Source organism: Chiloscyllium punctatum, chromosome 41, assembly GCF_047496795.1.
Source record: "Chiloscyllium punctatum isolate Juve2018m chromosome 41, sChiPun1.3, whole genome shotgun sequence".
Lineage (NCBI taxonomy): Eukaryota > Metazoa > Chordata > Chondrichthyes > Orectolobiformes > Hemiscylliidae > Chiloscyllium > Chiloscyllium punctatum.
Window position 1 is genome coordinate 19,703,377 of NC_092779.1, and position 26,056 is coordinate 19,729,432.

Genomic DNA, 26,056 nt, shown 5'->3' on the forward strand with positions numbered 1-26,056 from the left:
GACACCCCACACTACTGCTAGAAAGTGAGCTTCCAGACTTTGATCCTGCAGTGAAAGAATAGTGATATAGCTTGATGATGGGTGGTGTTTAGCTTGAAGGGAGACTGCAAGTGGGGGTGTTCCCATCCACCTTTTTGCCCTCTCCTGTGGTACAGATTATGGGCTTGGAGATGCTGTCAAAGGAGACTTGGTGAGTTACATCTAGTACACCATTCCTACTGTGTTTCAGTGAATGTTTAAGTTGGTGAACACCAAATGGACTGCTTTGTTCAGGATAGTAAATAAAAACAGAAAGCGCTGGAGAAACTCAATGGTCCGACAGCATCACTGGAGACTGAGAATTAATGTTTCGTGTGCGACATGACTCTTTTTATCATAACATTTTATTTGATTTATTCTGGATGATGTTGAACTTCTTGAGTATTGTAGGAGCAAGCAAGTGGAGGGTAGTACTTCATTCCAGCTCTGATTTATGCCTTGTAGATGGTAGACAGACTTTGAGGAATCGGGAGGTGAGTTATTCACCTCAGCATTTACAGCCTCACTCTTGTCCTTGGTAGCCAAACTGATCAATGGTAAGCCCCCAGTATGTTGATAGTGTGGAAAATCAGCGATGGCAATGCTGATGAATATAGTTATATATTATATTTAGATCCTCTCTCGTCAAATATGGTAATTGTTCAGCTCTTGTGCTGCATGGGTGTGACATGTGAGCCATAGTCTGAGATTTTCCTGCTATGTTTGCATATTTCCACAAATTGATTCAACAGCTGAGAAGTCACAGGTGGCCCTTTTGATGGGAAAGCCTAGCAGGCCTCATGGGCTGGTATCAGGCAAAGAGTGGGAGAAGATGAATCAATCATTGTTGGCCTTCTGGGCCTGTTTGAATCACACTTCTCACCCCAGAGTCATTCGCCCTCTCCCCGCCTCACCCTCACAAGCCCCAGAACAATCTCCACCTCTGGCTTTACCTGGGCTTCTTGGCATGATTGGACTGTCAGTATTTCCAGCACTGATGCTGCTGTGGCTACAGAGCTGTCTCGTATAATTGGCGAGGCCATCAAACTCTTCCATGTTTAAGAACAAGTTGCTAAAATCCCAAAATACAAATCATTGATAAGAAAAATCACAGCCTGTGCAACTCTGAAAGACCACCTTTGTAATTCTGTTGACATTATGGCACTTTATATCTGATATGCTGACTGGACTAAACCCAAACTCATCAGGGTTCTCAGGTAGTATTTCCAAGCTCCATGTTCCTTGTATTTTACCACTTAAGATAACATTGGAATCCTAACTGTGCTGAAGGACTCCAGTTTACTATATCAAGTATACTTCTGCCTCTTACTAGTGGGAGAGGAAGACTTTGGAGCCATGATACCATGATTAGTAATGCTGGTTTGAGGATCACTGCTTCTATTTTTTTTTAGTAGGTGGTTAAGTTACTCTATTTGAGTTTGCATTGGAGCCCGGTTACTCAAGGAGAAGTTAAAGTCAGCAACTGTCTTCAGGGTTAGATTTTGAAGAACACTATCTATTATGTATTAATACTAAATATGGTTAAACACACAGTTGTAGACATGCCAGATTTTGGTCTTACAGTTAAGGAAGGACAAATTTATCTTCCTCATGTGTTCATGTCCTTGTGCTCTCTGTAATTCTTCCAGAAAATCTCATTCTAGTATTTCGTCCAGAGAGTTCCTTCTAGCTTTTTTAACTCCACCCACATTGTCCCATTTATGCACAATGAGATGTAGCTCTGTGACATAATTGCAAGGGTTGTCCAAGAGTCCTGAAGCCCTTACACAATGATTTTATTCCCTCTTCCTATTTGTCAGGTATGGGATTTAAAAACAAGGGCAGGAATGTATTTTGTGTGTGTGTATTGGAATGTATATACTTTCCCCATGGGACCACAGCGCGCTCAGCTAAATGCAAAGAACTTAAGTGAATTCTGGCAATGTGGACAGAGAGGCATGTGAGTATTTCTAGATCCCACTCTAGGTCCCACAGTAAGACAGTTTGATTGGTCGATCGTCTGTGTAGTAGTACAACACAACCCCTGGGTTAATTTTACTTTTTGGATTGCTTCAACATGAAAAAAAACTTAAACTTTAATTGATCATTATTTTGAATAAAATTCCAAATTTCTTACCTTTGTTTTTTTTAATCCTCTTTAGGATGGCTCCTATTTGGCAGAATTCCTTTTGCAGAAGGGTTATCAGGTGAGAGAATGAAGACTTAGCCTTCTGTTTTGACTGCTTTTATCCTGTTTCTTATATTGCTATAATATAGTAACATAGAAAATAGGAGCTCTGCCACTCAGCATGATCACAGCCTATCCTCTACCTCAATGCCATGCTTCTGCTCTCTTCCCATACGTTTTGATACCTTTAGCTTCCATTTCACAGTTCCAATTACCTTTGCATTCTAGTGAAGTTCACAGTTCCAGTAAGTTTATGCACATTAATGTGCACTTGTATCTACTTTTGACAATCCCAAAGGGGACTTTAAACCTCCCAAAGGCACCTTAAGGAGTATGGTTGGTATGCATAAGACGTCAGCAGAGCAAAACGAAGGCCAAGTGAGAACACAAAACTGGAAATTCATTGCAAAGTGGGTGGGAGAGATGTTTTAACTAAGGTTCACTACAGAAAAAATAAACTGTGTTGAGTAGGAGAGGATAAAGGAGAGGATAACAGGATAAAAGATTGAGTAATATACTCATAGTGAGACTGGCAGCCGAGTAACATCACAAACCATAGCATTATGTGAGTGCAAAGAAAGAAGGTGAGTAGAATTGATAAATATTTCTGTTTCTAAAGTAAATGTAATGTTTTCAATTTGTGGTTATTTATGCAGTGTTTTCTTCTCTCTTCCTTAAAAAATAAACTCCTTTGGTATTAGATTGATACTGATGATTATTTTTGGTTTAAAATGTTAGCATTACAGTTAAGTGTCAAAAGCATGGTGGATTCTTGAGTAATAAAATTATAAATTATACCAATATAATAGTGATGGCAGCATGGGTGATGTGTTACTGCTACAACATGTGGAAGATACTGGATAACAATATGATCCAGAGAGAGACATCTCTAGTAAGTGTTTATACCTCGAGGAATTTTGGCTGCAAAATGAACGTTACATGGATCCTTGGCTCCAGAAAATGGTTAAACCCCTCAGACTAGGTAATTCAAAATTGGTCTGTGATCAGGGACAGGAAGGTGTTACTTAGGGTGACGTAAGTATGAGGAGAAAGTGAGGACTGCAGATGCTGGCGAGCAGAGCTTAAAAATGTGTTGCTGGAAAAGCGCAGCAGGTCAGGCAGCATCAAAGGAATAGGAGAATCGATGTTTCGGGCATAAGCCCTTCTTCAGGAATGAGGAGGGTGTGCCAAGCAGGTTAAGATAAAAGGTAGGGAGGAGGGACTTGGGGAGGGGCGTTGGGAATACAATAGGTGGAAGGAGGTTAAGGTGAGGGTAATAGGCCGGAGAAGGGGTAGGGGCGGAGAGGTTGGAAAGAAGATTGCAGGTCAAGAAGGCGGTGCTGAGTCTGAGGGTTGGGACTGAGAAAAGGTGTGGGGAGGGGAAATGAGGAAGCTGAAGAAATCTGCATTCATCCCTTGCGGTTGGAGGGTTCCTAGGCAGAAGATGAGGCGCTCTTCCTCCAGGCGTCATGATGCCACGTTCTGGCGATTGAGGCCAAGGACCTGCATGTCCTTGGCGGAGTGGGAGGGAGAGTTAAAGTGTTCGGGGCGGTTGGGTTGGTTGGTGCAGGTGTCCCAGAGGTGTTCTCTGAAACAGGCCGCCTACTTGCGGAACGTCTCCCCAATGTAGAGGAGGCCTCATCGGGTGCAGCGGATGGAGTAAATGATGTGTGTGGAGGTGTAGGTGAATTTGTGACGGATATGGAAGGATCCCTTGAGGCCTTGGAGGGAATTGAGGGGGGGAGATGTGGGCGCAAGTTTTGCATTTCTTGCGGTTGCAGGGGAAGGTGCCGGGAGTGGAGGTTGGGTTGGTGGGGGGGTGTGGATCTGATTAGGGAGTCGCGGAGGGAGTGGGTCTTTCCGAAATGCTGATAGGGGTGGGGAGGGAAATATATCCTTGGTGGTGGGGTCTGTTTGGAAGTGGTGGAAATGAAGAAGGATGATACGATGTATCTGGAGGTTGGTGGGGTGGTAGGTGAGGACCAGTGGGGTTCTGTCCTGGTGGCGGTCGGAGGGGTGGAGTTCAAGGGTGGAGGAGCGGGAAGTGGAGGAGATGCGGTGGAGAGCATCGTCAACCATGTCTGAGGGGAAATTGCGGTCTTTGAAGAAGGAGGCCATCTGGGTTGTTCGATATTGGAATTGGTCCTCCTGGGAGTAGATGTGGCGAAGGAATTGGGAATATGAGATGGCGTTTCTAACAGGGGGCAGGATGGGAGGAGGTGTAATCTAGCTAGCTGTGGGAGTCAGTTGGTTTATAGTAAACATCCGTGTTGAGTCGGTCCTCCAAGATAGAAATGGAGAGGTCTGGGAAGGGGAGGGAGGAGTCTGAGACGGTCCAGGTAAATTTGAGGTTGGGGTGGACAGTGTTAGTCAAGTGGATGAACTGTTCAACCTCCTTGTGGGAGCATGAGATCGCGCCGATACAGTCATCGATGTAGCGGAGGAAAAGGTGGGGGGTGATGCCAGTGTAGCTGCGGAAGATGGACTGTTCCACATATCCAGTGAAGAGGCAGGCATAGCTGGGGCCCATGCAGGTGCCCATGGCTACTCCTTTGGTTTGGAGGAAGTGGGAGGATTGGAAAGAGAATTTGTCCAGAGTGTTCAATCAGTCGAAGGAGGGTGTCAGTGGAAGGGTACTGGTTGGTTCGGCAGGAAAGGAAGAAGCGGAGGGCTTTGAAGCCTTCGTGATGGGGGATGGGGGATGGAGGTGGATAGGGATGGATGTCCACGGTGAAGATAAGGCGTTGGGGGCCGGGGAAGCGAAAATCATGGAGGAGGTGGAGGGCGTGAGTGGGGAGTTCTTGGACAAAGGGGGATAGGATCGTGTCAAGGTATGCAGAAATGAGTTCAGTGGGACAGGAGCAGGCTGAGACAATGGGTTGGCCGGGGCAGTCAGTTTTGTGGATTTTGGGCTGGAGGTAGAAACAGGTGGTGCGGGTTGTGGGACTATGAGGTTGGAGGCGGTGGATGGGAGATCCCAAGGTATGAGGACCCAAGGGTTACAGATGAGGAACCTCGGCTCCTGAATCTGTCTCACCATTATTAGGTTCTTGCAACCTGTGTGGGCGAGAGTGGTATCTGCAGGGAGGATGAACAAACTGACCACCACTACTTAGTGTAGGGAGGCTTTCAAGTTGGTGAGGAAATAGGATGTAATAGTGGACTGTGTAAGTGGGAAATGGATGCTGTTCTCCACAGCCGTGACTGGGAGTCCAAATGCTATGTTGTCTGTCTGGTGCCAGACCCCACCACTGCCACCAACACCATCACCCCCACTCCCAAATATTGCATAAATGCTGCACCCTCCACACTTCATGTCAGCTCTGATAAAGAGTCATCTGGAGTCAACATTAGGTTGTTCTCTCTCCATGGATGCTGTCTGAACTGCTCTGATTTCCAGCATTTGTTGTTTTCAGTTAAAGATATTTCCTGTGGGCTGGAAAAGACCTAGGAGATGGAGGGGAGAAATCCAATCATTGTTGTCTGTGTTGGTACCAATAATAATAGTAGGACTAGAAAGGAGGTTCTACTGAAACACTGTGAACCATTAGGAACTAAATTAGAAAATCAGAATAATTTCTTACTACTTGATGCACGGGGAAACTGACACAGGATAAATAAAATCAAGGAGTTACATGCTTGGCTCAAAGATTGGTGTAGGTGGAATGGGTTTCAGTTTGTGGGGCACTGACACTACCACTGAGATAGGAATGGAAGCGATTCCACTCTCGGGTGACTGTCTGTGTGGAGTTTGCACATTCTTCCCGTGATTGTGTGGGTTTCCTCCGGGTGCTCTTGTTTCCTCCCACAGTCCAAAGATGTGCAGATTAAATGGATTGGCCATGCTAAATTGCCCATAGAGTCCATGGATGTGCAGGCCAAGTGGATTAGCCATGTAAAATGCATAGAACAGGGATAGGATAAGAGGGTGGGCTGATCTTCGGAGGGTTAATAAGGACTTGATGAGCCGAATGGCCTTCTTTCACACTGTAGGAATTCTATGATCCTAACTGAGGTATTCTGTGAAATGGCGTTCACTTGAACCATGCTGGGATTAGTGTCCTGGCAAATCGAATAACTGCAGCTGTAAAGAGGAGTTTAAACTAATTAGAAAGGGGGAGGGTTTGGAAGTGGAGTCCTCACAAAGCAGGAGAATATTGCAGAATTACAGAGCAGCTATTTGGATAATGTTAACCAGAGTGGGGCTGGAAGGGACAGAATATACAAACGAAGAAAAGCTGCAGTAAATTAGAGTCAAAGGGGGAAAAGATTGATAAAAAGGTAGCGTTAATGACCCTTTACTTGAATGCATGTAGTATTCAGAACAAAATAAATGAATTAACGCCACACATACAGGATAAAGATATGATCTTTAGAGCCACTATGGAGATATGACTATAAGGAGATCAAAGCTAGGAATTAAGTTTGCAGGGGTATGTGTCTTTTTGAAAAGACAAGCTAACAGGAAGAGGTGGCATTGTTAGTATGGGATGGAATAAGTACAATAGCAAGAAATTATCTTGTATTGGAAGACATAAATGCATATGGGTGGAGGTGGAAAATAAAAAGGGAAAGAAAATACTGGTAGGAGTAATCAATAGTCTATGGAGTTTAACAATAACCAAATAGCAGGAGACAGAATAAATCAGAAGATAATGAGCACACATAGAGTCATAGAGATGTATAGCATGGAAACAGACCCTTCGGTCCAACTTGCCCATGCTAACCAGATATCCCAACCCAATCTAGTCCCACTTGCCAGCACCCAGCCCATATTCCTCCAAACCCTTACTATTCCTATACTCGTCCAGATGCCTTTTAAATGTTACAATTGTACCAGCCTCCACCACTTCCTTTCACAGCTCATTCCACACACACCACTCTGTGTGAAAAAGTTGCCCCTTTAATCTCCTTTATATTCGTCCCCTCTCACCCTAAACCTATGCTCTCTAGTTCTGAACTCCCCCACCCCAGGAAAAAGACCTTGTCTATGTACCCTATCTGTGCACCTCATGATTTTATAAACCTCTATAAGGTCACACTTCAGCCTTCGACGCTCCAGGGAAAACAGCCACAGCATACTCAACCTCTCCCTATAGCTTAAATTCTCCAACCCTGGCAACATCCTCGCAAATCTTTTCTGAACCCTTTCAAGTTTTACATCATAAGTCCTGCTAAGGTTTTCTTTCCCATAATGCAGCACCTCGCATTTACCTAAACTCCACCTGCCACTCCTTAGCCCATTGGCCCATCTGATCAAGATCCCATTGTAATCTGAAGTACATTAATCATGAGTGACTTTAATCTTCATGTAGATTAGGATAGTCAGATTGACAGGGGTCAATGAGGAAGAATTCATAAAGTGTATTTGAGACAGTTTCCTAGAAGGACATGTTGGTTGGATCCAACCAAGGATCAGGCTATTTTAAATCTAGTGATGTGTAATGAGGCAGCTTTAATAAATGATGTCTGACTAAAGGACATCTTAGGAAACAGTGACCATAACATGGTAGAATTTAGCATTCAGTTTAAGAAGGAGGAACTTGGGTCAGAAACCAACTATGCTTAGTTTAAATAAGGACAATTCCAAAGCAATGAGGGCAGATCTGGCTGGAGTGGACTGGGAAAAGGCTTAGATGCAAAGACAGTTGAGGAACAGTGGCAGATGTTTAAGAATATAGTTCATGGCTCACAGCAAAGATATAGACCAGTGAGGAAGAAGGATTCTAAGAAGGGTATAAATCAACTGTGGTTTACCAGGGAAGTCGAGGATAGCATTAAGTTGAAAGAAAACACATACAATTTAACAAACAGTTGTGATAAACCAGAGGATTGGGAAAGTTTTAAAAACCAACCAAAGATGACCAAAAAAATAATAAAAGGGATAAGATAAACTTTAAGGGTAAACCTGAAGTAATAGCAAGACAGAGGACAAGAGCTTCTTCAAATATGTAGAAAGAAAGAGGAGCCAGAGTGAACATTGGCATCTGAGAGAATGAGGATAGAGAAATAATAAGGCAGAGGTACTAACTAAATAGTTTGCATCAATCTTCACAGTAATAGCATTCAAACAAAAATTAAATAATCAAGGGACAAAGGGAGGAGTTATACAGCATGGAAACAAACCCTTCAGTCCAACTAGTCCATGGTGACCATGTTACCAAAACAAACTAATCCCACTTGCCTGCGTTTGGCCCATATCCCTCCAAACCTTTCCTATTCATGTACTTATCCAAATGTCTTTTAAATGTTGTAACTCAACTCTACCTCAGGCACCTCATTCCACATATTTGAACCACTTTGTGTAGAAAAGTTGCCCGACATGTGCTTTTCTCCTATCATCTTAAAAATATGCCCCCTAGTTTTGAGCTCACCTGCCCTAGGCAAAAGTCACTTGCTATTTACCTTATCTGTGCCCCTCATGATTTTATAAGCCTCTATAAAGTCACCCCTCAATCGCCTATGCTCCAGTGAAAAAAGTCCCAGCCTATCCAGCCTATCTTTATAACTCAAACCTTCCATTCTCAGCAATATCTTGATAACTCTTTTCTGAATCCTCTCCAATTTAATAAATACAACAACCATCGCTAGAGAAAGGTTGCTAGGCAAACTAATGAGTCTAAGAATCAATATGTCCTCTGTACTGATGGGATGTATGTTAGGATATTAGACGAAGTAGCTACAGAGGTGGTGGATGCACTGGTACTAATATTCCTTAGCTTCTGGAAATGTCCTAGAGTATCGGAAAACTGCCAATGTAACACCTTTTATTTAAAAATGAAAGGATACAAAAGCAGATAACTATAGGCCAGTTAGTTTAACATCTGCTATTGAGAAAATGTAAAGAGTCTAATAGCAGAGCATTTAGAAAAAACATAATATGTCCAAGCAACATCAGCATGCCTTCCTGAAGAAGAAATCATGCCTGACTAATTTATCAAATTCTTTGAGGAGGTAACACGCAGGACAGACAGAAGGAAAGCAGTGGATGGAATCTATTTGGATTGACAGAATATGTGTAAGACAATACCACACGTTATATTACTAGAAAAGTAAGACCAAATGGTGTTGGAAGTAGTAGATTAGCATGGATAGAGGAATAACTAGCCATTAGAAGATGGAGAGTTGGGATATGGGAACCATTTTCAGGATGGAAACATGTAAGTAGTGGAGTCACAGTAATCAGTGCTGTGCCATAATTATTTAAAATATCATATGATTTAGGATGAAGAAAGTGAATATACTTCTGCCAGATTTGTGATTTTACAAAAATGGATAGGAAGGCAAGAAATGAGAATCATACAAAGAAGGATATCGACAGGTTAAGTAAGTGGTGAAAAACTGACAGATAGAATGTAGTGTGGGGAAATGTGAGGTGATGCAGTTTGGCAGGGAAAGTAGAGGAGCTGAACATTATTTCAATGGAGAAAGATTGCATAAAGCTCTGGAGTATAGGGATTTGAGAGTCCTTGTCCATGAATCACAAAAGTCTAGCATGCAATTTCTGTGGGTAATAGGAAAGACAAATGGAATGTTTGCCTTTATTTCAAAGGAAATGGCATATGTAAGTGACAAAGTTTACTAAAACTATACAACACATTAATCAGACCACAGCTGGAATACTGTCAACTGTTTTGGTCCCCTTATCTAAGGAACCATTCCTGATGAAGGGCTTTTGCCCGAAACGTTGATTTTCCTGCTCCTCGGATGCTGCCTGACCTATTGTGCTTTTCCAGCATCACTCTAATCTTGACTCTGATCTCCAGCATCTGCAGTCCTCACTTTTGCCTGGCATTGGAGGCAGTCCAGAGAAAATTTACTTGGTGGATACTGGGTGTGGAGTGAGTGTTTTTTGAGGAGATTTGAATAGATTGGGCCTGTGTTTGTTGGAATATGGAAGAATGACCTTGTTGGAATATGGAAGAATGACCTTATTGAAATATACAAGATTCTTAGAGGACTTGATAGGGTAGATCATGTTTACCCATGTCGGAGAGTTTAGGAGCAGATGGCAAAATCTCAGAATAAATGGCCACGTATTAAGACAGATGAGGAGTTTCTTCTCTCAGTGGGAGTGAATCTGTGGAATTCTTTACCTCAGATGGTATTGGTGCTTGTCATAAGGTATATTTAAGGATGAGGTGAATTGATTTTTAATCAGTAAGGGAATTGGGATTATCAGGAAAAGGCAGAAAATTGGATTTGAGGATTATCCAATCAACCACAATCTCATTGTGAATGGTGGAGCAGAGTCAATGAGCTGAATGGCCCACTTGTGCTCCTATGCCTTATGGTCTTGTACATTTTAGCTTAGAGTTTTCATAAAATATTGAGTCATTTTGTAATTGGTCATCATGACATGTATGTCTGATGTACAGAGTACTTAAGAAAATGTGTAGACCAAATTTGAACTTAATGCTGAATGTGGGGATAGATTTAATTTTTAAAAAGTGCTGGAGAAACTCAGTAGTTCTGGGCAGATTCTGTGGAGAGATAAACAGAGTTCATAGAACATTACAGCGCAGTACAGGCCCTTAGGCCCTCGATGTTGCATCGACCTGTCATACCAATCTGAAGCCCATCTAACCTACACTATTCCGTGTACGTCCATATGCTTGTCCAATGACAACTTAAATGTACTTAAAGTTGGCGAATCTACTACCGTTGCAGGCAAAGCATTCCATACCCTTACTACTCTGAGTAAAGAAACTACATTCTGTCATCTGTCCTATATCTATCACCCCTCAATTTAAAGCTATGCCCCCTCGTGCTCGCCGTCACCATACTTGGAAAAAGGCTCTCCCTGTCCGTCTTATCTAACCCTCTGATTATCTTATATGTCTCTATTAAGTCACCTCTCAACCTTCTCTCTAACGAAAACAGCCTCCGCCTTTCCTTGTAAGACCTTCCCTCCATACCAGGCAACATCCCAGTAAATCTCCTCTGCACCCTTTCCAAAGCTTCCACATCCTCCTTATAATGCAGTGATCAGAACTATACACAATAATCCAAGTGCAGCCGCACCAGAGTTTTGTACTGCTGCAGCATAACCTCATGGTTCCAGAACTCGATCCCTCTATTAATAAAAGCTAAAACACTATATGCCTTCTTAACAACCCTGTCAACCTGGGTGGCAACTTTCATGGATCAGTGTACATGGACACAGAGATCTCTCTGCTCATCTACACTACCAAGAATCTTACCATTAGCCCAGTACTTTGCATTCCGGTTACTTCAACCAATGTGAATCACCCCACACTTGTCCACATTAAACTCCATTTGCCACCTCTCAGCCCAGCTCTGCAGCTTATCTATGTCTCTCTGTAACCTACAACATACTTCATCACTATCCACAACTCCACCAACCTTAGTGTCGTCTGCAAATTTACTAACCCACCCTTCTACACCCTCATCCAGGTCGTTTATAAAAATGACAAACAGCAGTGGACCCAACACCAATCCTTGCGGTACACCACTAGTAACTGGACTCCAAGATGAACATTTCCCATCAACCACCACCCTCTGTCTTCTTTCAGCAAGCCAATTACTGATCCAAACTGCTATATGTCCCACAATCCCATTCCTCCACATTTTGTACAATAGCCTACTGTGGGGAGCCTTATCGAATGCATTGCTGAAATCCATACACACCGCATCAACAGGTTTATTCTCATCTACCTGTTTGGTCACCTTCTCAAAGAACTCAATAAGGTTTGTGAGACATGACCTACCCTACACAAAACAGTGCTGACTATCCCTAATCAAATTATTCTTTTCTAGATGATTATAAATCCTATTTCTTATAACCTTCTCCAACACTTTACCAACAGTTAAAGTGAGGCTCACTGGTCTATAATTACCAGGGTCATCTCTATTCCCCTTCTTGAACAGGGGAACCACATTTGCTATCCTCCAGTCTTCTGGCACTATTTCTATAGACAATGATAATTTAAAGATCAATGCCAAAGGCTCAACAATCTCCTCCCTGGCTTCCCAAGGAATCCTCGGATAAATCGCATCCGGCCCAGGGGACTTATCTATTTTCACACTCTGCAGGATTTCTAATACCTCTTCCCTGTGAACCTCAATCACACCTAGTCTAGTAGCCTGTATCTCAGTATTCTCCTCGACAACATTGTCGTTTTCTAGGGTGAATACTGTCGAAAAATATTCATTTAGTGCTACCCTTATCTCCTCTGACTCCACACACAACCTCCCACTATTATCGTTGATTGGCCCAAATCTTACTCTTGACATTCTTTTATTCCTTAAATACCTATAGAAAGCCTTAGGGTTTACCCTGATCCTATCCGCCAACAACTTCTCATGTCTCCTCCTGGCTCTTCTGAGCTCTCTCTTCAGGTCTTTCCTGGCTTCCTTGTAACCCTCAAGCATCCTAACTGAGCCTTCACATCTCATCCTAACATAAGCCACCTTCTTCCTCTTGACCAGAGATTCCACTTCCTTTGTAAACCACAGCTCCCGCGCTCTACAACTTCCTCCCTGCCTGACAGGTACATACTGATCTAGGACACACAGGAGCTTTTCCTTGAATAAGCTCCATAAGTTCTATGCTCTTCTTCAGGTTTTTATTTCAGATCACCAGTAGCTGCAGTGTTTTGCTTTTATTTTAGTGTCTTTTTATGTTTGACTAACATGACTGAGTTCTTTGCTAAGTACTGAAGAAGGTTTATACGGATAATGCTACTAATGTGTATATGGACTTTGAACAGGCATTTGAGAAAGTAACAAGTGGAAGACCTATTGGGAAACTGCCATGAAAGGGCAGCGGGTGCCATGGATATAAAATTAGCTAAGTGACAGAAAGCAGATACTAGCACCAAAAACATTTTTTACACTCAGGTAAAGTTTGCAGTGTTGTCTCTCATTATTAAGTATAGTACTCTTTTTGATATATATTAATACCTTGATTTAGGTATACAGGGCATAATTTCTAGGTTTGCAAATGGTGTACAACTTAAAAATGTAATAAACAGTGAGGAGATCAGTAACAAACCTTTGGGGATGATATATAGATTGTTAAAATGAGCAGATACATGGCAAGTCAAATTTAAGACAAGTCTTAAGTCAGACATATTGATGATTGTGGAAAGAAATGTGAGTTAAGTGAGAATCTTAAAAGGGAATAGGAACACAGACATCTGGCATACTAACCTTAAAGATGGAAGGACAAGTTGATATGGTTGTCTCTTTATAAAAAGAATCTCTGCTTAATAAAAAGAAGCATCGAGTACGAAAACAAAAGTACTAGAGTACTCGAAGGAGTATATCAGTGCCTTAAAGTCCAAAGGAGATTCATTTGACTGGCACAAGGAATGTAGGACATCAGTAATGGTGCAACAGAATGTTTTCTTCTTGAAATAGGGAAGTTCGATTATTTGCAGTTCACAAAGAGTTTTGCTAAGTATGAAAGATAAAGTGTTTCCAATGGTAGAAGAGTTAATAGCCAAATAATTAAAATATAGGATACTTATTCAAAGTAGGACAATTCACTTTGTTTAAAATAAATGTTTGTTAACAGTATTTTTATATTAACATTCAAAAGAATAAGTATCTGAAGGGAAAGTACTTACTCATTGGGCTGAATGGTCTCCATCTGTGCAGTATCATTCTACGATTCAAGTTTGTGGAGCATCTTGAACTTATATCATGCAGCTTTGGAAAAGAACTGTAAGCTAAGAAAGTGCAGGTCTAAATTACAGGGAGGGGGTAATGTCCTCATTGTGTTCGTTTTAGAACTAAATCATCAATCCAGAGACCCAGCTAATGTTCTGGGTTCAAATCTCGCGATGACAAATGGTGGACTTGAATTCAATTTAAAAACTCTGGAATGAAGAGTCTAATGGTGAGCATGAAGCCATTGTCAATTGGCAGAAAAACTCATCTGATTCTCTAATGTCCTTTATGACAATAAACTGCCATCCATACCTGGCCTACATGTGACTCCAGCCCCATAGCATTGTGGTTGACTTTTAACTTGGATTAGGGATGGGCAATAAACACTAACTTAGCAGGCAATACCCACATCCCTTGAATGAATTTTTAAAAATGTACTGGTCAAACCTAGGCCACTAAACCTATGGCATGTGCTGTCCCTTCAGTTAGTTAGAGTCATCTGCAGTTCAACTCAATCAATCTTATTTACCAGTCTTTTTTTTCAAATTTAACCCCCAGGTCTGAAAAATAAAACCATCTGAGTCTTGCAAGTCCCATTTGTCTTAATAGTCGATGTTATCATATTATCTGTATGGATTTTCAGAAAGCTTTTGACACTGTTTCACATAAGAAAATGTAAGTTCATGAAATTGGAGGAAATCTTTCTCTTAGGTAAGAAATTGGTTATGTAATAGAATACATAGTGTAGGTAAAAGGAGGTAGGGGGCCTGGGAGCGTAAAGCAGGGTGTGAGGTTAGGGCCAAAGTGCCTAATATTTAAGCACAGCAGTGGGCCTACGACTCAGGGAATTGAGGTGAGTCTTCTAACCCACCAGCCTCTGTTTCTATCTCTTTCCTGCTTTGGGATGCTGTGGGCCTGAGTACATCCTGACCCTGCTACCCTCAGATGAAGAGAGTGTGGGCGGTATTGCCAGGCAGGGGACAGGAGCATGACTTACAATTCCCATCTTGTAGATGAACGTCCAGTGCTAAAATAGAAGATATAGTGAACCATGTAGTCATATGCAGAACAAATATTGGCAGCTAAAGTGATTAGACAATGATTGGACAGATGCATTTCAGTTTTGGAAAGTGAGAAGACATCCACTTTGGACCAAAGAGATTTGAGTATTTTCAACATCATCAATGAAGGAACGGTAAGATTTTATGATTCAAGTACAGAAATCACTAAAAGCTAATGGACTATATTAAAAGGTAATTAAGAAAACTATTCCTTTTTTTTTTGAAAGTTGATAATGTTTTCTTCATCGCCACTTTTTACCTTTTGCATTTCTCTCAGTTCATTGGATTGCCACTTTTTGCATTTGTGTAAGTCATTTACTTTAACTTGCCACTATACCTTATCTCATATAATTGCTTTACCTGTGTGAAGAACATTTGCTGTTGAGAGGTTTGTATTTGGCTAATATTACATTAAATATTACTTTGAATAGTTCCCACTGTTATAGTGCATCCATTAAAACCACACCTCAACCTAAGATTTTTTAATTTATTGCTTCTAGGTCAATCTTATTTAAATTTAATTTGATTTATATGCAATCCTTCTGTTTCTCAAACCTTATGTGAAACTGAATGATATCTGGCCACTGTTTGAAAGATCCTTCCTTACTGTTAAATGATGCTGTATTTATTTTCTCACCTTACATATTGGTTCTACTTTGTATAAGGCACCACTCCTTCCTAACCTAGTACTTGCACCAGAGCTCCTCGTTTTTACTCCGTGTTCTTTGTCTGCTTGCCCCATGCCAGCATAAAACTTGGCCTTAGGTTCATGCCTGTGGATAACCACAAGGAATATGTAGAGATTGATTCAGACAATACTCGTGCAACATTGTGTTGAATTGGCCAGACTTTTTTGGGCTGAGGTATGTGGTGGTACAATCTTATCAGAAATTATGCACGATCGATAATACCAACAATTAAAACATCATGCGTATGGAAACCACCCATAGTGCTGTATGATATCCTCGGGTGTTTTACAGGATTGCCATGATGTGGAGGTGCTGGTGCTGGACTGGGGTGGACAAAGTTAAAAATCACACAACACCTGGTTAGACTCCAACAGATTTATTTGGAAGAACAAGCTTTCGGAGCACTGCTCCTTTGTCAGGTAGCGAGTGGGGCAGGATGTTTGGGCACAGAATTTATAGTAAAAGATCAAAATGTGATGTATTGAACAAACCTGGACTGTTGTTAAGTCTTTAATTGCTTAGAGTGGGAATTTTGAGTGATTAATATGTAAATCCCAGAACTTCTTTCAAGTCACAGTCCCGAGATAACTTAAGGTTTGAGAACAAAAAAGGTGATATCTCAGCTCAGCATTAAAGGTGTGAGGTTAGAGTCTGTCTGTATCCCAAGCTTGAGTCAGACTGGCTCTATTTCCAAAGTAGGAATTTATAAAATGTCACATGGGCTGACTGCTGACAGATAATGTGCATTTAGAACAAAATAGAATGTATCTGCAAAGACAAATCTGCAAATGCAAATTCACCCCATAGGTGTGTATGTGTGTGTGTGTGTGTCTCAGGGGATGGGGGGAGAGAGTGTATGATTGTGTATGTGTGCATGAGTGTGACGGAGTATATGCCTGTGAAAGGGTGTGGGTGTGTGTATATGTGTCCGTATGTATGAGAGTATATTGGGTACTGGGGTCACCTGTAGTGTGACATGAACCCAAAGTCCCGGTGGAGGCCATCCTCATTGGTACCAAACTTGGCTAACAGCCTCTGCTCGGTGACTCTGCATTGTTGTGTATCCCAAATTTCGCCTTGGAGGACAGTCACCCGAAGATCTGGGCATGGTACCCTGGCGAGACCATGCAGACGCTATGACAATGAAAGAATGGATGCCGCACAACAATCGCCAGATCGGGATGTTTCCTCCCAGTTGGGGAACACTTCAGCGGTCAAGGACTGTTGGCCTTGGATCTTCAGGTGACTGTCTTCCAAGATGGACTTTGGGATGCACAACAATGCAGAGTTGCTGAACAAAGGCTGATAGGCATGAAGGTGGACTCAACTGGGATCTTGGATTCAAGTCACACAAAAGGTGACCTCACCACACTATATACTCACACACGCATGCGCCTATGGGGTGAGTTTGCATTTGCAGATTTGTCTTTGCAGATATATTCTATTTTGTTCAAAAAGCAAACTGTTTGTAGTCAGACAGTCCATATGACATTTTATAAATTCCTACTTTTGAAATAGGACCAGTCTGACTTAAGGTTGGGATACAGACTGACTCTAACCTCCCATCTTTACTGCATTGTCTGAGCTGAGAAGTCACCTTTTTTTGTTATCAAACCTTAAGTTATCTCAGGACTGTGACTTGAAAGAAGATCTGGGAATTACATATTAATTGCTCAAAACCTGCAACCCCATTCTGAGTGATTAAAGACTTAACAACGATCTAGGTTTGTTCAGTACTTTGCATCAGTTGTATGACACTTGATCTTTTACTATAAATTCTGTCCTATGATCCTGCCCCACTAGCTACCTGAAAGTGTTCTGAAAGCTTGTACTTCCAAATAAACCTGTTGGGCTACAACCTGGGTGTTGTGTGATTTTTAAATTTTACAGGATTGTTATCAGCTGAATTTAACACTTGAGATAGGTAAGCAAAAACTTTGACAAAAGGATAAATGTTAAGGAACAACTTACAGGAGAGAAATGTGCAGGCAGGGTCCTTTAGGGTGAGAATGCCAGAAAAAATAACTTGTAATTTCTCTGCAGTTTGATTTGGAGACTGTTGAGCATGATTGGCATTCTGAAAGTGTCTAACACCTAACTAAGCAAATAAGTTCTATAACGATCTGTATAACAACACAACACATCATACCTGAATGCTGAAAACAGCTTTTCATGAAGATGCAAGCACTTAGTTTTGATTGCTATTATTTGCTTTTGCGAGATCAATGAGTTATTTTATGAATTGTGTTTGTTTTAACAACACTCTGGTATTTATTCATCTCGTAGAAGTTGTTCTGTTCCTCCTGCACATTTTGTCTTTTGAACTCTTAAGTTATTTTAGGTCTGCAAATTAGATTTAATAAATGAGGGCTAAACTTAATGTTTCTTTTTGTATGATTCTTCTCAGGTGCATGGCATCATACGCCGATCTAGTTCTTTCAACACTGGGCGTATAGAGCATTTGTACAAGAATCCTCGCACACACTTAGAAGGAAGTAAGTTCGTCCTTGTACATCGCTTGACAATCTCCTCTTTCTATTAAACAAAATTCTGAACTTACTTTCTTTTTTGTCTTCAGCTGTCTACATGGCTACCCTAAAACAAGCTTTATTTTGTCAATTATAAGCATCTAATTTGATGATGGGAAGCTTTTAAAGCACATTTTGACTTTCTTTTTGTATTTCTATCTGTACACAGTTTTGATTAGGGTTAGTATAAATCTTCACACCTTTTTAGACAATTATAGTTATGTTTAGCTATGCACAGGTGCAGATCCTAACTGGTACAGTTACCTTTCAACACTGAACAATTTTCCACTTAATTGTCAATAATTTTATGAAATATTTTATTGAGCTCTTTCATATTCTTGAAGTTCAAGACATAAAGCTTATTCAATTAATTACCCTGATAGTTTCTCCAATAAAGCATTCAATAAGAATCCATTATAGGGAAAATCTTGTGTTGGGAGTCTTGCCTGTTGGCTGGAGAGACTCATGCTGCCTCTGTTGGGAGGGTCTACTGAATCACCACCAGCAGTGGTGAGGTCTTCCCCTGGAATCAAGTTCCTGGGATGTGGAAATGCTCCTTAGAGGGCTGCTGGTCAATCTGAGCTTGGCAGCCTTTGTTCTCGGCAGTGCCATTGACGCGGCTATGGCTGGTGCAGGAAGAATAGGTGCTGAAGTCCCAAGAGTACAGAACAGCTCCGGCCAGAGATAAGTAATGTTGAGGGTGGGGTTTTCAGTTTGGGGTCATGGGACAGGCATGGTAGGGGAGTTGGAGGTAAGGAGCTCTCAATTGTTTCCCCCTCCCCCAATGTCCATTACCTTGATCAGACACTCTGCATTTGTTTTCGTGAACCTGTCCCCCCTCACCTCCGGCTTACCTGGGGAGTGACAAGCTGGCGTGATTTCAGCTGTCACAGGCCTGTCTGCAGCAAGTGCTATGAGGTTCAGTCCGGGTCACTTTATTGGCTGAGAGATGGGAAGATTGGCCATGCGACCTTCTCCCACAATTGATGGAAGTTGGATGGTGGGTTCAGGTACGCTGCCATCCCACTCAAATAAATGGCCCACCCAATTTCAAACTTGCTATTAGTGACAGCAGAAGATTTTGCCCTATGTTAAGAATGTAGCTGAAATTTTAACATTGCAACAAATTATGTTTTAATTTGATGATTCTTATAATCTCCAACATGGAGGCATTTGGATGGGTACATGAATAGGAAGGGTTTGGAGGGATATGGGCCAGGTGCTGATAGGTGGGACTAGATTGGGTTGGGATATCTGGTCAGCATGGACAGTTTGGACCGAAGGGTCTGTTTCCATGCTGTACATTTCTATGACTAAAATGGTCTGAGTGTTTTCAAATTGTGGTGACATCATGAGTTGCTATTGTACAACCACTGTGCTAGTATCCAATGAAATTATCCAGTTATGTCTGTGGTTCATCTTTGGGCAACAGACAACAGTTTATGGACACTATTTAATACTTCTGTGGAAGAAAGTGAAAATATGAGCCTTTAGAACAATGGAAGAGTGAAAAGAGAAAATATCGTAAATTAATAAACAGGAAGTGGAGAAACGAATCAAACTGCGAACTTGCTCTGGTCCAACGTTTTTGCCCTTCGTCATTCCCTGCAAGATATCCGACTACTGATTATTTACTGGTGTTAAGTTGAGACGTTAAGTTGTCTATGATCTTAATTTTCCCAGTTTCTCCATAAAATTGCAAATATGTGTTAATAAATTAAACTTTTGTTACCTTTGGTTCCTATTGGTTGGTACAGTATTGACTTCCAAGTTTTGAATGTCCCTATCAACCTTGCATTTTCATTTCATGCCTTATCTTAATTATTTTTTTAAAAATTAGACTAACAATAAAGAGACAATGTCATTGACTTCACAACCATTAAACTGATTAGATGTTTTATGGCATTTGAAATTTCTGTAGAAAATTAATGTAGTTTTGTGTTATTTTTTATGATTTCATTAACATGGAGTAATACAAAACCAAATTGCTTTTACACAGCCAGACCAAATTTTAGTTTGACTTCAATGACAACGGTTTGGAGAATGTTCGTTCTCTTTTCCTAGTGATTTGATAAACTTGGGTTTCAATTTACAGATATGCGGCTGCACTATGGGGACCTCACAGATAGCACATGTCTAGTTAAGATCATTAACGAAGTGAAACCCACTGAAATCTATAACCTGGGTGCACAGAGCCATGTTAAAGTAAGTAATTTTGAGGAATATATTTTCTTCACTTTTTTTTCATATCTAGGAAGTATACATACAGGCATGCATATAAAACATTGAGCAGTCTGTGGTGTTTACATAATAAAGGATCTCTTTGTTTGAGCTAATGCAGAAGCAAAACATTGTTGATGTTGAAAATATAACATAAAAGTAGAAAATCCTGGAAATACTGAGAGTCAGACAGCTTCTGTTTCAGGTTCATGATCATTTGTCAGAACTCTGATGAGAATTTAGTGATTCAGAAAAATTAAGACAAAATATTGTGGATGCTGGAAATCTGAAACAAACACGAAACATTGAAGAAACTCAGCAGATTTGGAAGCATCTCTGGAGAGAAAAATAGAGTTAACATTTTGTGTCTGGTATGACTCTTCTTCAGAACCATACTTGAAACATTAACCTTATTTTTATCTCTCACAGATGCTGCTGGACCTGCTGAGTCTCTCCAGTTTTGTATGTTTGAACCTGAAAAATTAATTCTGTTTCTGTTTCCACAGATGCTGCCTGATATATTGAGTATTTCCAGCATTTTCTATTTTTATGTCTAATTGTGTTGATGAACACAGGTAAAATTAACTGATGCAAAAAACTGCAAAATGAAGCACATTAGAACATAAATACAGATGTAGAAGGTAAACTTTTTTTTCTAATTTTTCTCTTCCTTTTTTAAGGTGTTAAACTCTGGGTATGTTTTTGTATAACTTGATATTTTGACATGATGTTTGGCCTCAACTTTGTGGCCATTAATATCTGTTCCTCAGTGGTTATAAAGTGAAGATAGGGCTATTTGACTGAGGGTAAATTTTTGCATAACTAGAACCCACCAAACATTGACAGGCGACACCAGCACAGCAGTACACATAAGCACTATTGTCACAATGTGAAATTAGTTTTCATATATCCACCATTTAGTAAAAACAATCACTAATTGCAAAATGTTTTGTACACTGTATGTAATTAAAATAATTTGTGATTGTATTGTAGCTGACGACGATCAGCAAGAGCTATATGTTCAAAAGAGAAGTGTTTAGATAAAGAAGTTTATGATTGATGCTCAGCACTCAGAAGGATAATTTGCAATAAGTGTGTTTGATGTTCTTCACATCTGTACTTCAATGGCAGCAGTTAAATCTAATGCAAAAATGCATTATCCTCCTCAGGTAGATAGGATCGTGAAGAAGGTGTTTGGTATGCTTTCCTTTATTGGTCAGAGTATTGAGAATAGGAGTTGGGAGGTCATGTTGTGGATGTATAGGACATTGGTTAGGCCACTTTTGGAATATTGCGTGCAATTCTGGCCTCCTTCCTATCGGAAGGATGTTGTAAAACTTGAAAGGATTCAGAAAAGATTTACAAGGATATGGTCAAGGTTGGAGGGTTTCAGCTATAGGGAGAGGTTGAATAGGATGGGGCTGTTTTCACTGGAGCCTCAGAGGCTGGGGAGTGACTTTATTAGAAGTTTATAACTTAATGAAGGGCTTGGATAGGGTAAACAGGCAAGGTCATTTCCCTGGGGTGGAGGAGTCAAGAACCAGAAGGCATAGGTTTAGGGTGAAAGGGGAAAGATATAAAAGAGACCTAAGGGGCAACTTCTTCATGCAGAGGGTGGTAAGTGTATGGAATGAGCTGCCAGAGGAAATGTGGTGGCTAGTACAATTGCAACATTTAAAAGGCATCTGGATGGGTATATGAAAAGGAAGGGTTTAGAGGGACTAGTTTATGGTGGAATATCTGGTTGGCATGGACAAGTTGGACCGAAGGGTCTGTTTCCATGCTGTACATTTCTGTTTCTATGACTCTATGATTTACTTAACCTTAAGTAAATTATCATTGAAGGATAATCTATATAAAATATTCCTCCTATTAAGTGAAAATCTTTGAATTGAAGTTCTGATACAAAATGACTGCTTATCTCTTAATGTTATGCTTTTGCCTCCATTATCATTTATATGTTTTGTGTGTGACATATGACTTCTAAGTTTGACTTCAGAGAAGATGCCTGTTTCAATCAATGGAACGTTTGTCTGCAATATTTGTACATGTATATATTTGTGTTGGCTGCTTTCTCCCAGAATCTACAATGCTCTATGAATCTCTCACTTCCAGTTAATTAAAAGTAGCCCATTCGGAAAGTAGGAAAGTAAAATAATAGGAAATTAGCCTTGCTTCCTATAGGAAACACATGAAGATAGAAGTGACTCTTGCAATGTGATTACAGTACTGTAGGAGCATAATTTTCATAGAAGTATAAACACATGTCATTGTGAAGTATAAAATTTACCTCTCAAATCTATTTCTTCAAAACCTATGACAGGAATACTCAGCATAATGTTAAGTTGAAGTTCCTTTTAATGTGTTACCATTTATTTTGTTCATCGTGCTGGGATATAATTTATATAGTAAGTGTCTAGTTAATCAAACAATAAAAGTAAGTCCTTTTAGAGTATTGCATTCCTTCAGAATGCAATAGTAAGACATGGTTAGAACCATTAATTGCTTAGAAAGGGAAATATCTGGCTGTGTTCATCGTATCAGGAGAACAAGTGCTAGACATAAACTAAATGCTATTGCGGAAAAATAACTGGTCTGGTAAGCACGCAGTCTTTGGATGGCTGACTTTGGATTAGTCTTATGAAAGATTTAAAGCCAGATTCCTGCTTACGTTTGTGAAAATAGGACGAAAGTTTTAAATTGGGATTTGAGTAAAGAAAAGTTATTTGTTCAATGTGTATGAATAAGATACTTAGTGTTGGATATTATTAATACTTTAGTAATACTTTAGGTTTAGTAATACTTAATTTATAGAATCAAGAAGGGATCCTCATAAATGTAATGCAATGAATATTTATCTGTTCTTCTCACTCGGTGTTCCATCCAAGTAACAAATACTAAAGCATTATGCCATTCCCAACTGTTGACTATCAGTAGCGCATGGAAGAAGTTTGACCCCATTTTCTTTTTACACTGACCACCAGAATTTTATGCAGACAACACTTCAGACTCGATTGTGTGTTGTTTTGTTTGTGGACAAAAGTCAATGCCACTGTTCAATTTTCATGTGACTTCCTTCCCACAGCTGCTGCTTTAGGGAATCAAAGTTGTGCTATTTTCCGCAAGTCGGAATTTCATTTCAACAATCAAGAATTTCTGCCTCTAGAATGCAGCAGAATTTCAATGGGCTGAGAGAAAAATCCAGAGAGAAAATTAACAGTGAACTGGAGAAGATGAAGGACTGTGAGAATTAAATAAAGCCCCGTAAAAGGGAAATTGGAGCAAAGTGCTGATATAAAGGGTGGAAGAAGAACAACAGCATAAGTTAGTAGCAGGAAGAATGTCAAGATAGTTGAAGAGTAATTAGGGGAAAGTCAATGCCTGCATGAAGCAGAGAGATTGAGGAGTAACTTATGAAGCAGTGAGCAAATAATACATATAGTGTCAATTAAGTAGAAAGAGAAAAGTACTTTCATGTTCCTTAACTGTAATATTTGTGCAAACAATAGAGATACTTACCCGAAGGGAAGTATAAATATGCAATTTTATTGCAAGATGTGACTGGAAACTCCTGTACACTTTTGATAAACAAATGATGGAGTATTGATTGTATCTGTACTTATATTAAGATAAACCATTGACCTACCTTATTGTTAATGTAACTACATGTTATAGGCCTACAATCAGGGCTGTTCTTGTTTGTGAAGTCATTACTCAGCTTTTTTCATTTTTCTGTATTGGCATACATGTCCTTCATTTTTCAATTTAAGTTTGATATTTCAATTTAAAGAAAGATGTTTTAATGCTTCAATTAATACATTGCATGCACCTCCTCAATGACCAGATATAATCTCTCTGGAACAGATTGTATGACTGTCTGGAAATTTAACTAGTTTAGAAAGGAAGCTTACACAACAGCTCCTTGCATAACCCTCTTATTAAAAAATATATAGGAGGGCTTAGTCTAACTTGCATACGTTGAGTTTAATTTTTCTTAGAGGTTCCAGTTTAATCCCTCTCTTTCTGTCTGTTATAACTTTATATTTGTCATTTTATTTGATCACTTTTTCTCATTGTTGATTTATCATTGTGTTTAATCTCCAGAATGCAAATCACAGATCGGATAATAAGTAATTTGACCATATTAATTTTGCTTCCAACCTAAAATGAAAAAAACTGCTACCTTTTTCTGAGTTATTTGCATGGGAAACATTTCTTTCCTGCAGGTTTCCCCTGGCAGAGTCTTATATTCAATTAAATGAGTGGAAACAGGCTCTTCACCCATCCTGGCCACTAGCATAGGGCCTGCTGAGAGCCATCTTGAAAATATAGAGGGGCCTAATGTTCATCAAAACCTCTGGGATGCTTCCTGAGTTGAAGACAACCAGTTATGTTTGATTTTCCATGAGAGGGGATGGGTGGGGTGTTTCCGGGCTGGGTGGGGGACTGTGAAGGAAGGTGCAGTGCTAGGAAAAATCAAAAGGTGTGTGAGGCTATGACTTTGTCAGCCCTTTAACTGGCAGTTCATTTGAGACCATTTGTAAGACAAAGCTAGGGTGTGTGTTCTCTAGTTCCTTTGGAAGCTTTTACTGTTTCACTGCTACCCACTCCCAACCCATCACTATTAATCGCTTCTCCAAATTCTTCTTCCTCCTCCACAGTGACTGGCTTATGTTATCCATGGGTAGATGAAGTAGAGGTTTAGAATGGTGACTTGTGTCATTACCATGATGCCCCATTGGAGGGATGGGTAAGGACACCTTGATCACTGTTCTGAAGTTGTAAGAATATTCCCCTGTTCCTGGCCTGTGCCACTTCATACAGTAACCTTTGGGCTCATTTCAAAGATGTATGATGATTGTAACAAAAAAAGCAATTGTAGATATTCCTATGGTGATTAGAGAGGAAATGTTTTACCAGATTCTGGAAGACCATGGAGAGACAGTGGTGAAAAAAAGGGCACTACCCTAAAGGATGTGCACCCTGGATGTATATCTGCATTAAATACCAGGAGTGGCTGGACATGGAGAGGAAGCAGTTAATAAAGCATGACAGTATCCCAGGCTTTATCAGTAAGGGCATAGAATACAGTAGCAAGGAAGATGTGCTGCACTTGTATAGGATACTAGTTATACATCAGCCAGAGTATTGAATATGGTTCTGTGTGTCACACTTTCAGAAGGGTGTGAATGCATTGAAGAAACTGCAAAAGAAGTTCATGAGGATGGTTCCAGTTCCTTCTGTGCTATAACAATTCTAAGATTCTGTGTCATTATCTATCAGCGATAGCTATATGGTAACTTGCTCACCTATAATTCATTATGGGTTCAGACCTCACTTCGGGAAATATATTTCTCAATAATATTGAGAAAACAGTGCACTAGTAGAGTTCTTTCTTTCAAATGATATTTTAAATGGGGTCCATTTGCTGTCTTGAGTGAGGTATAAGATACCAGGGTACAATTTAAAGTTCAGCAGGAGAGTTGAAGTTTTTTTCTTTTCAGTTTCCACTCACCTATAATCACAAACATGACATTTTCCATAAGCCAGCGCAGTTTGACAGTGTTTCAGAATGTAATTATTTCTTCCTTACAGCCATTCAGATATATTCCTTGATTTATTTCACAGGGGCAATCTGTTGCAGATTTATTAATAAAACAGAAAATGGCTTTATCACAAAATTACTCATTTTCAGCACAAGTAACTTAACCTGCC

General features: G+C 40.2%; 1 protein-coding gene across 2 annotated transcripts in view; it reads left to right on the forward strand.

The window, feature by feature from the left end:
• gmds (GDP-mannose 4,6-dehydratase) overlaps nt 1-26,056 on the forward strand; it is a 650,097-nt gene that overhangs the window by 106,943 nt on the left and 517,098 nt on the right. The window contains exons 2-4 of one of the 2 annotated variants that reach the window (XM_072560523.1): nt 2,181-2,225; nt 18,001-18,088; nt 20,217-20,326. In XM_072560523.1, the coding sequence (XP_072416624.1) occupies nt 2,181-2,225; nt 18,001-18,088; nt 20,217-20,326 (243 nt within the window). The remainder of the gene's footprint in view (nt 1-2,180; nt 2,226-18,000; nt 18,089-20,216; nt 20,327-26,056) is intronic. The other variant, XM_072560524.1, reaches the window with a different exon arrangement.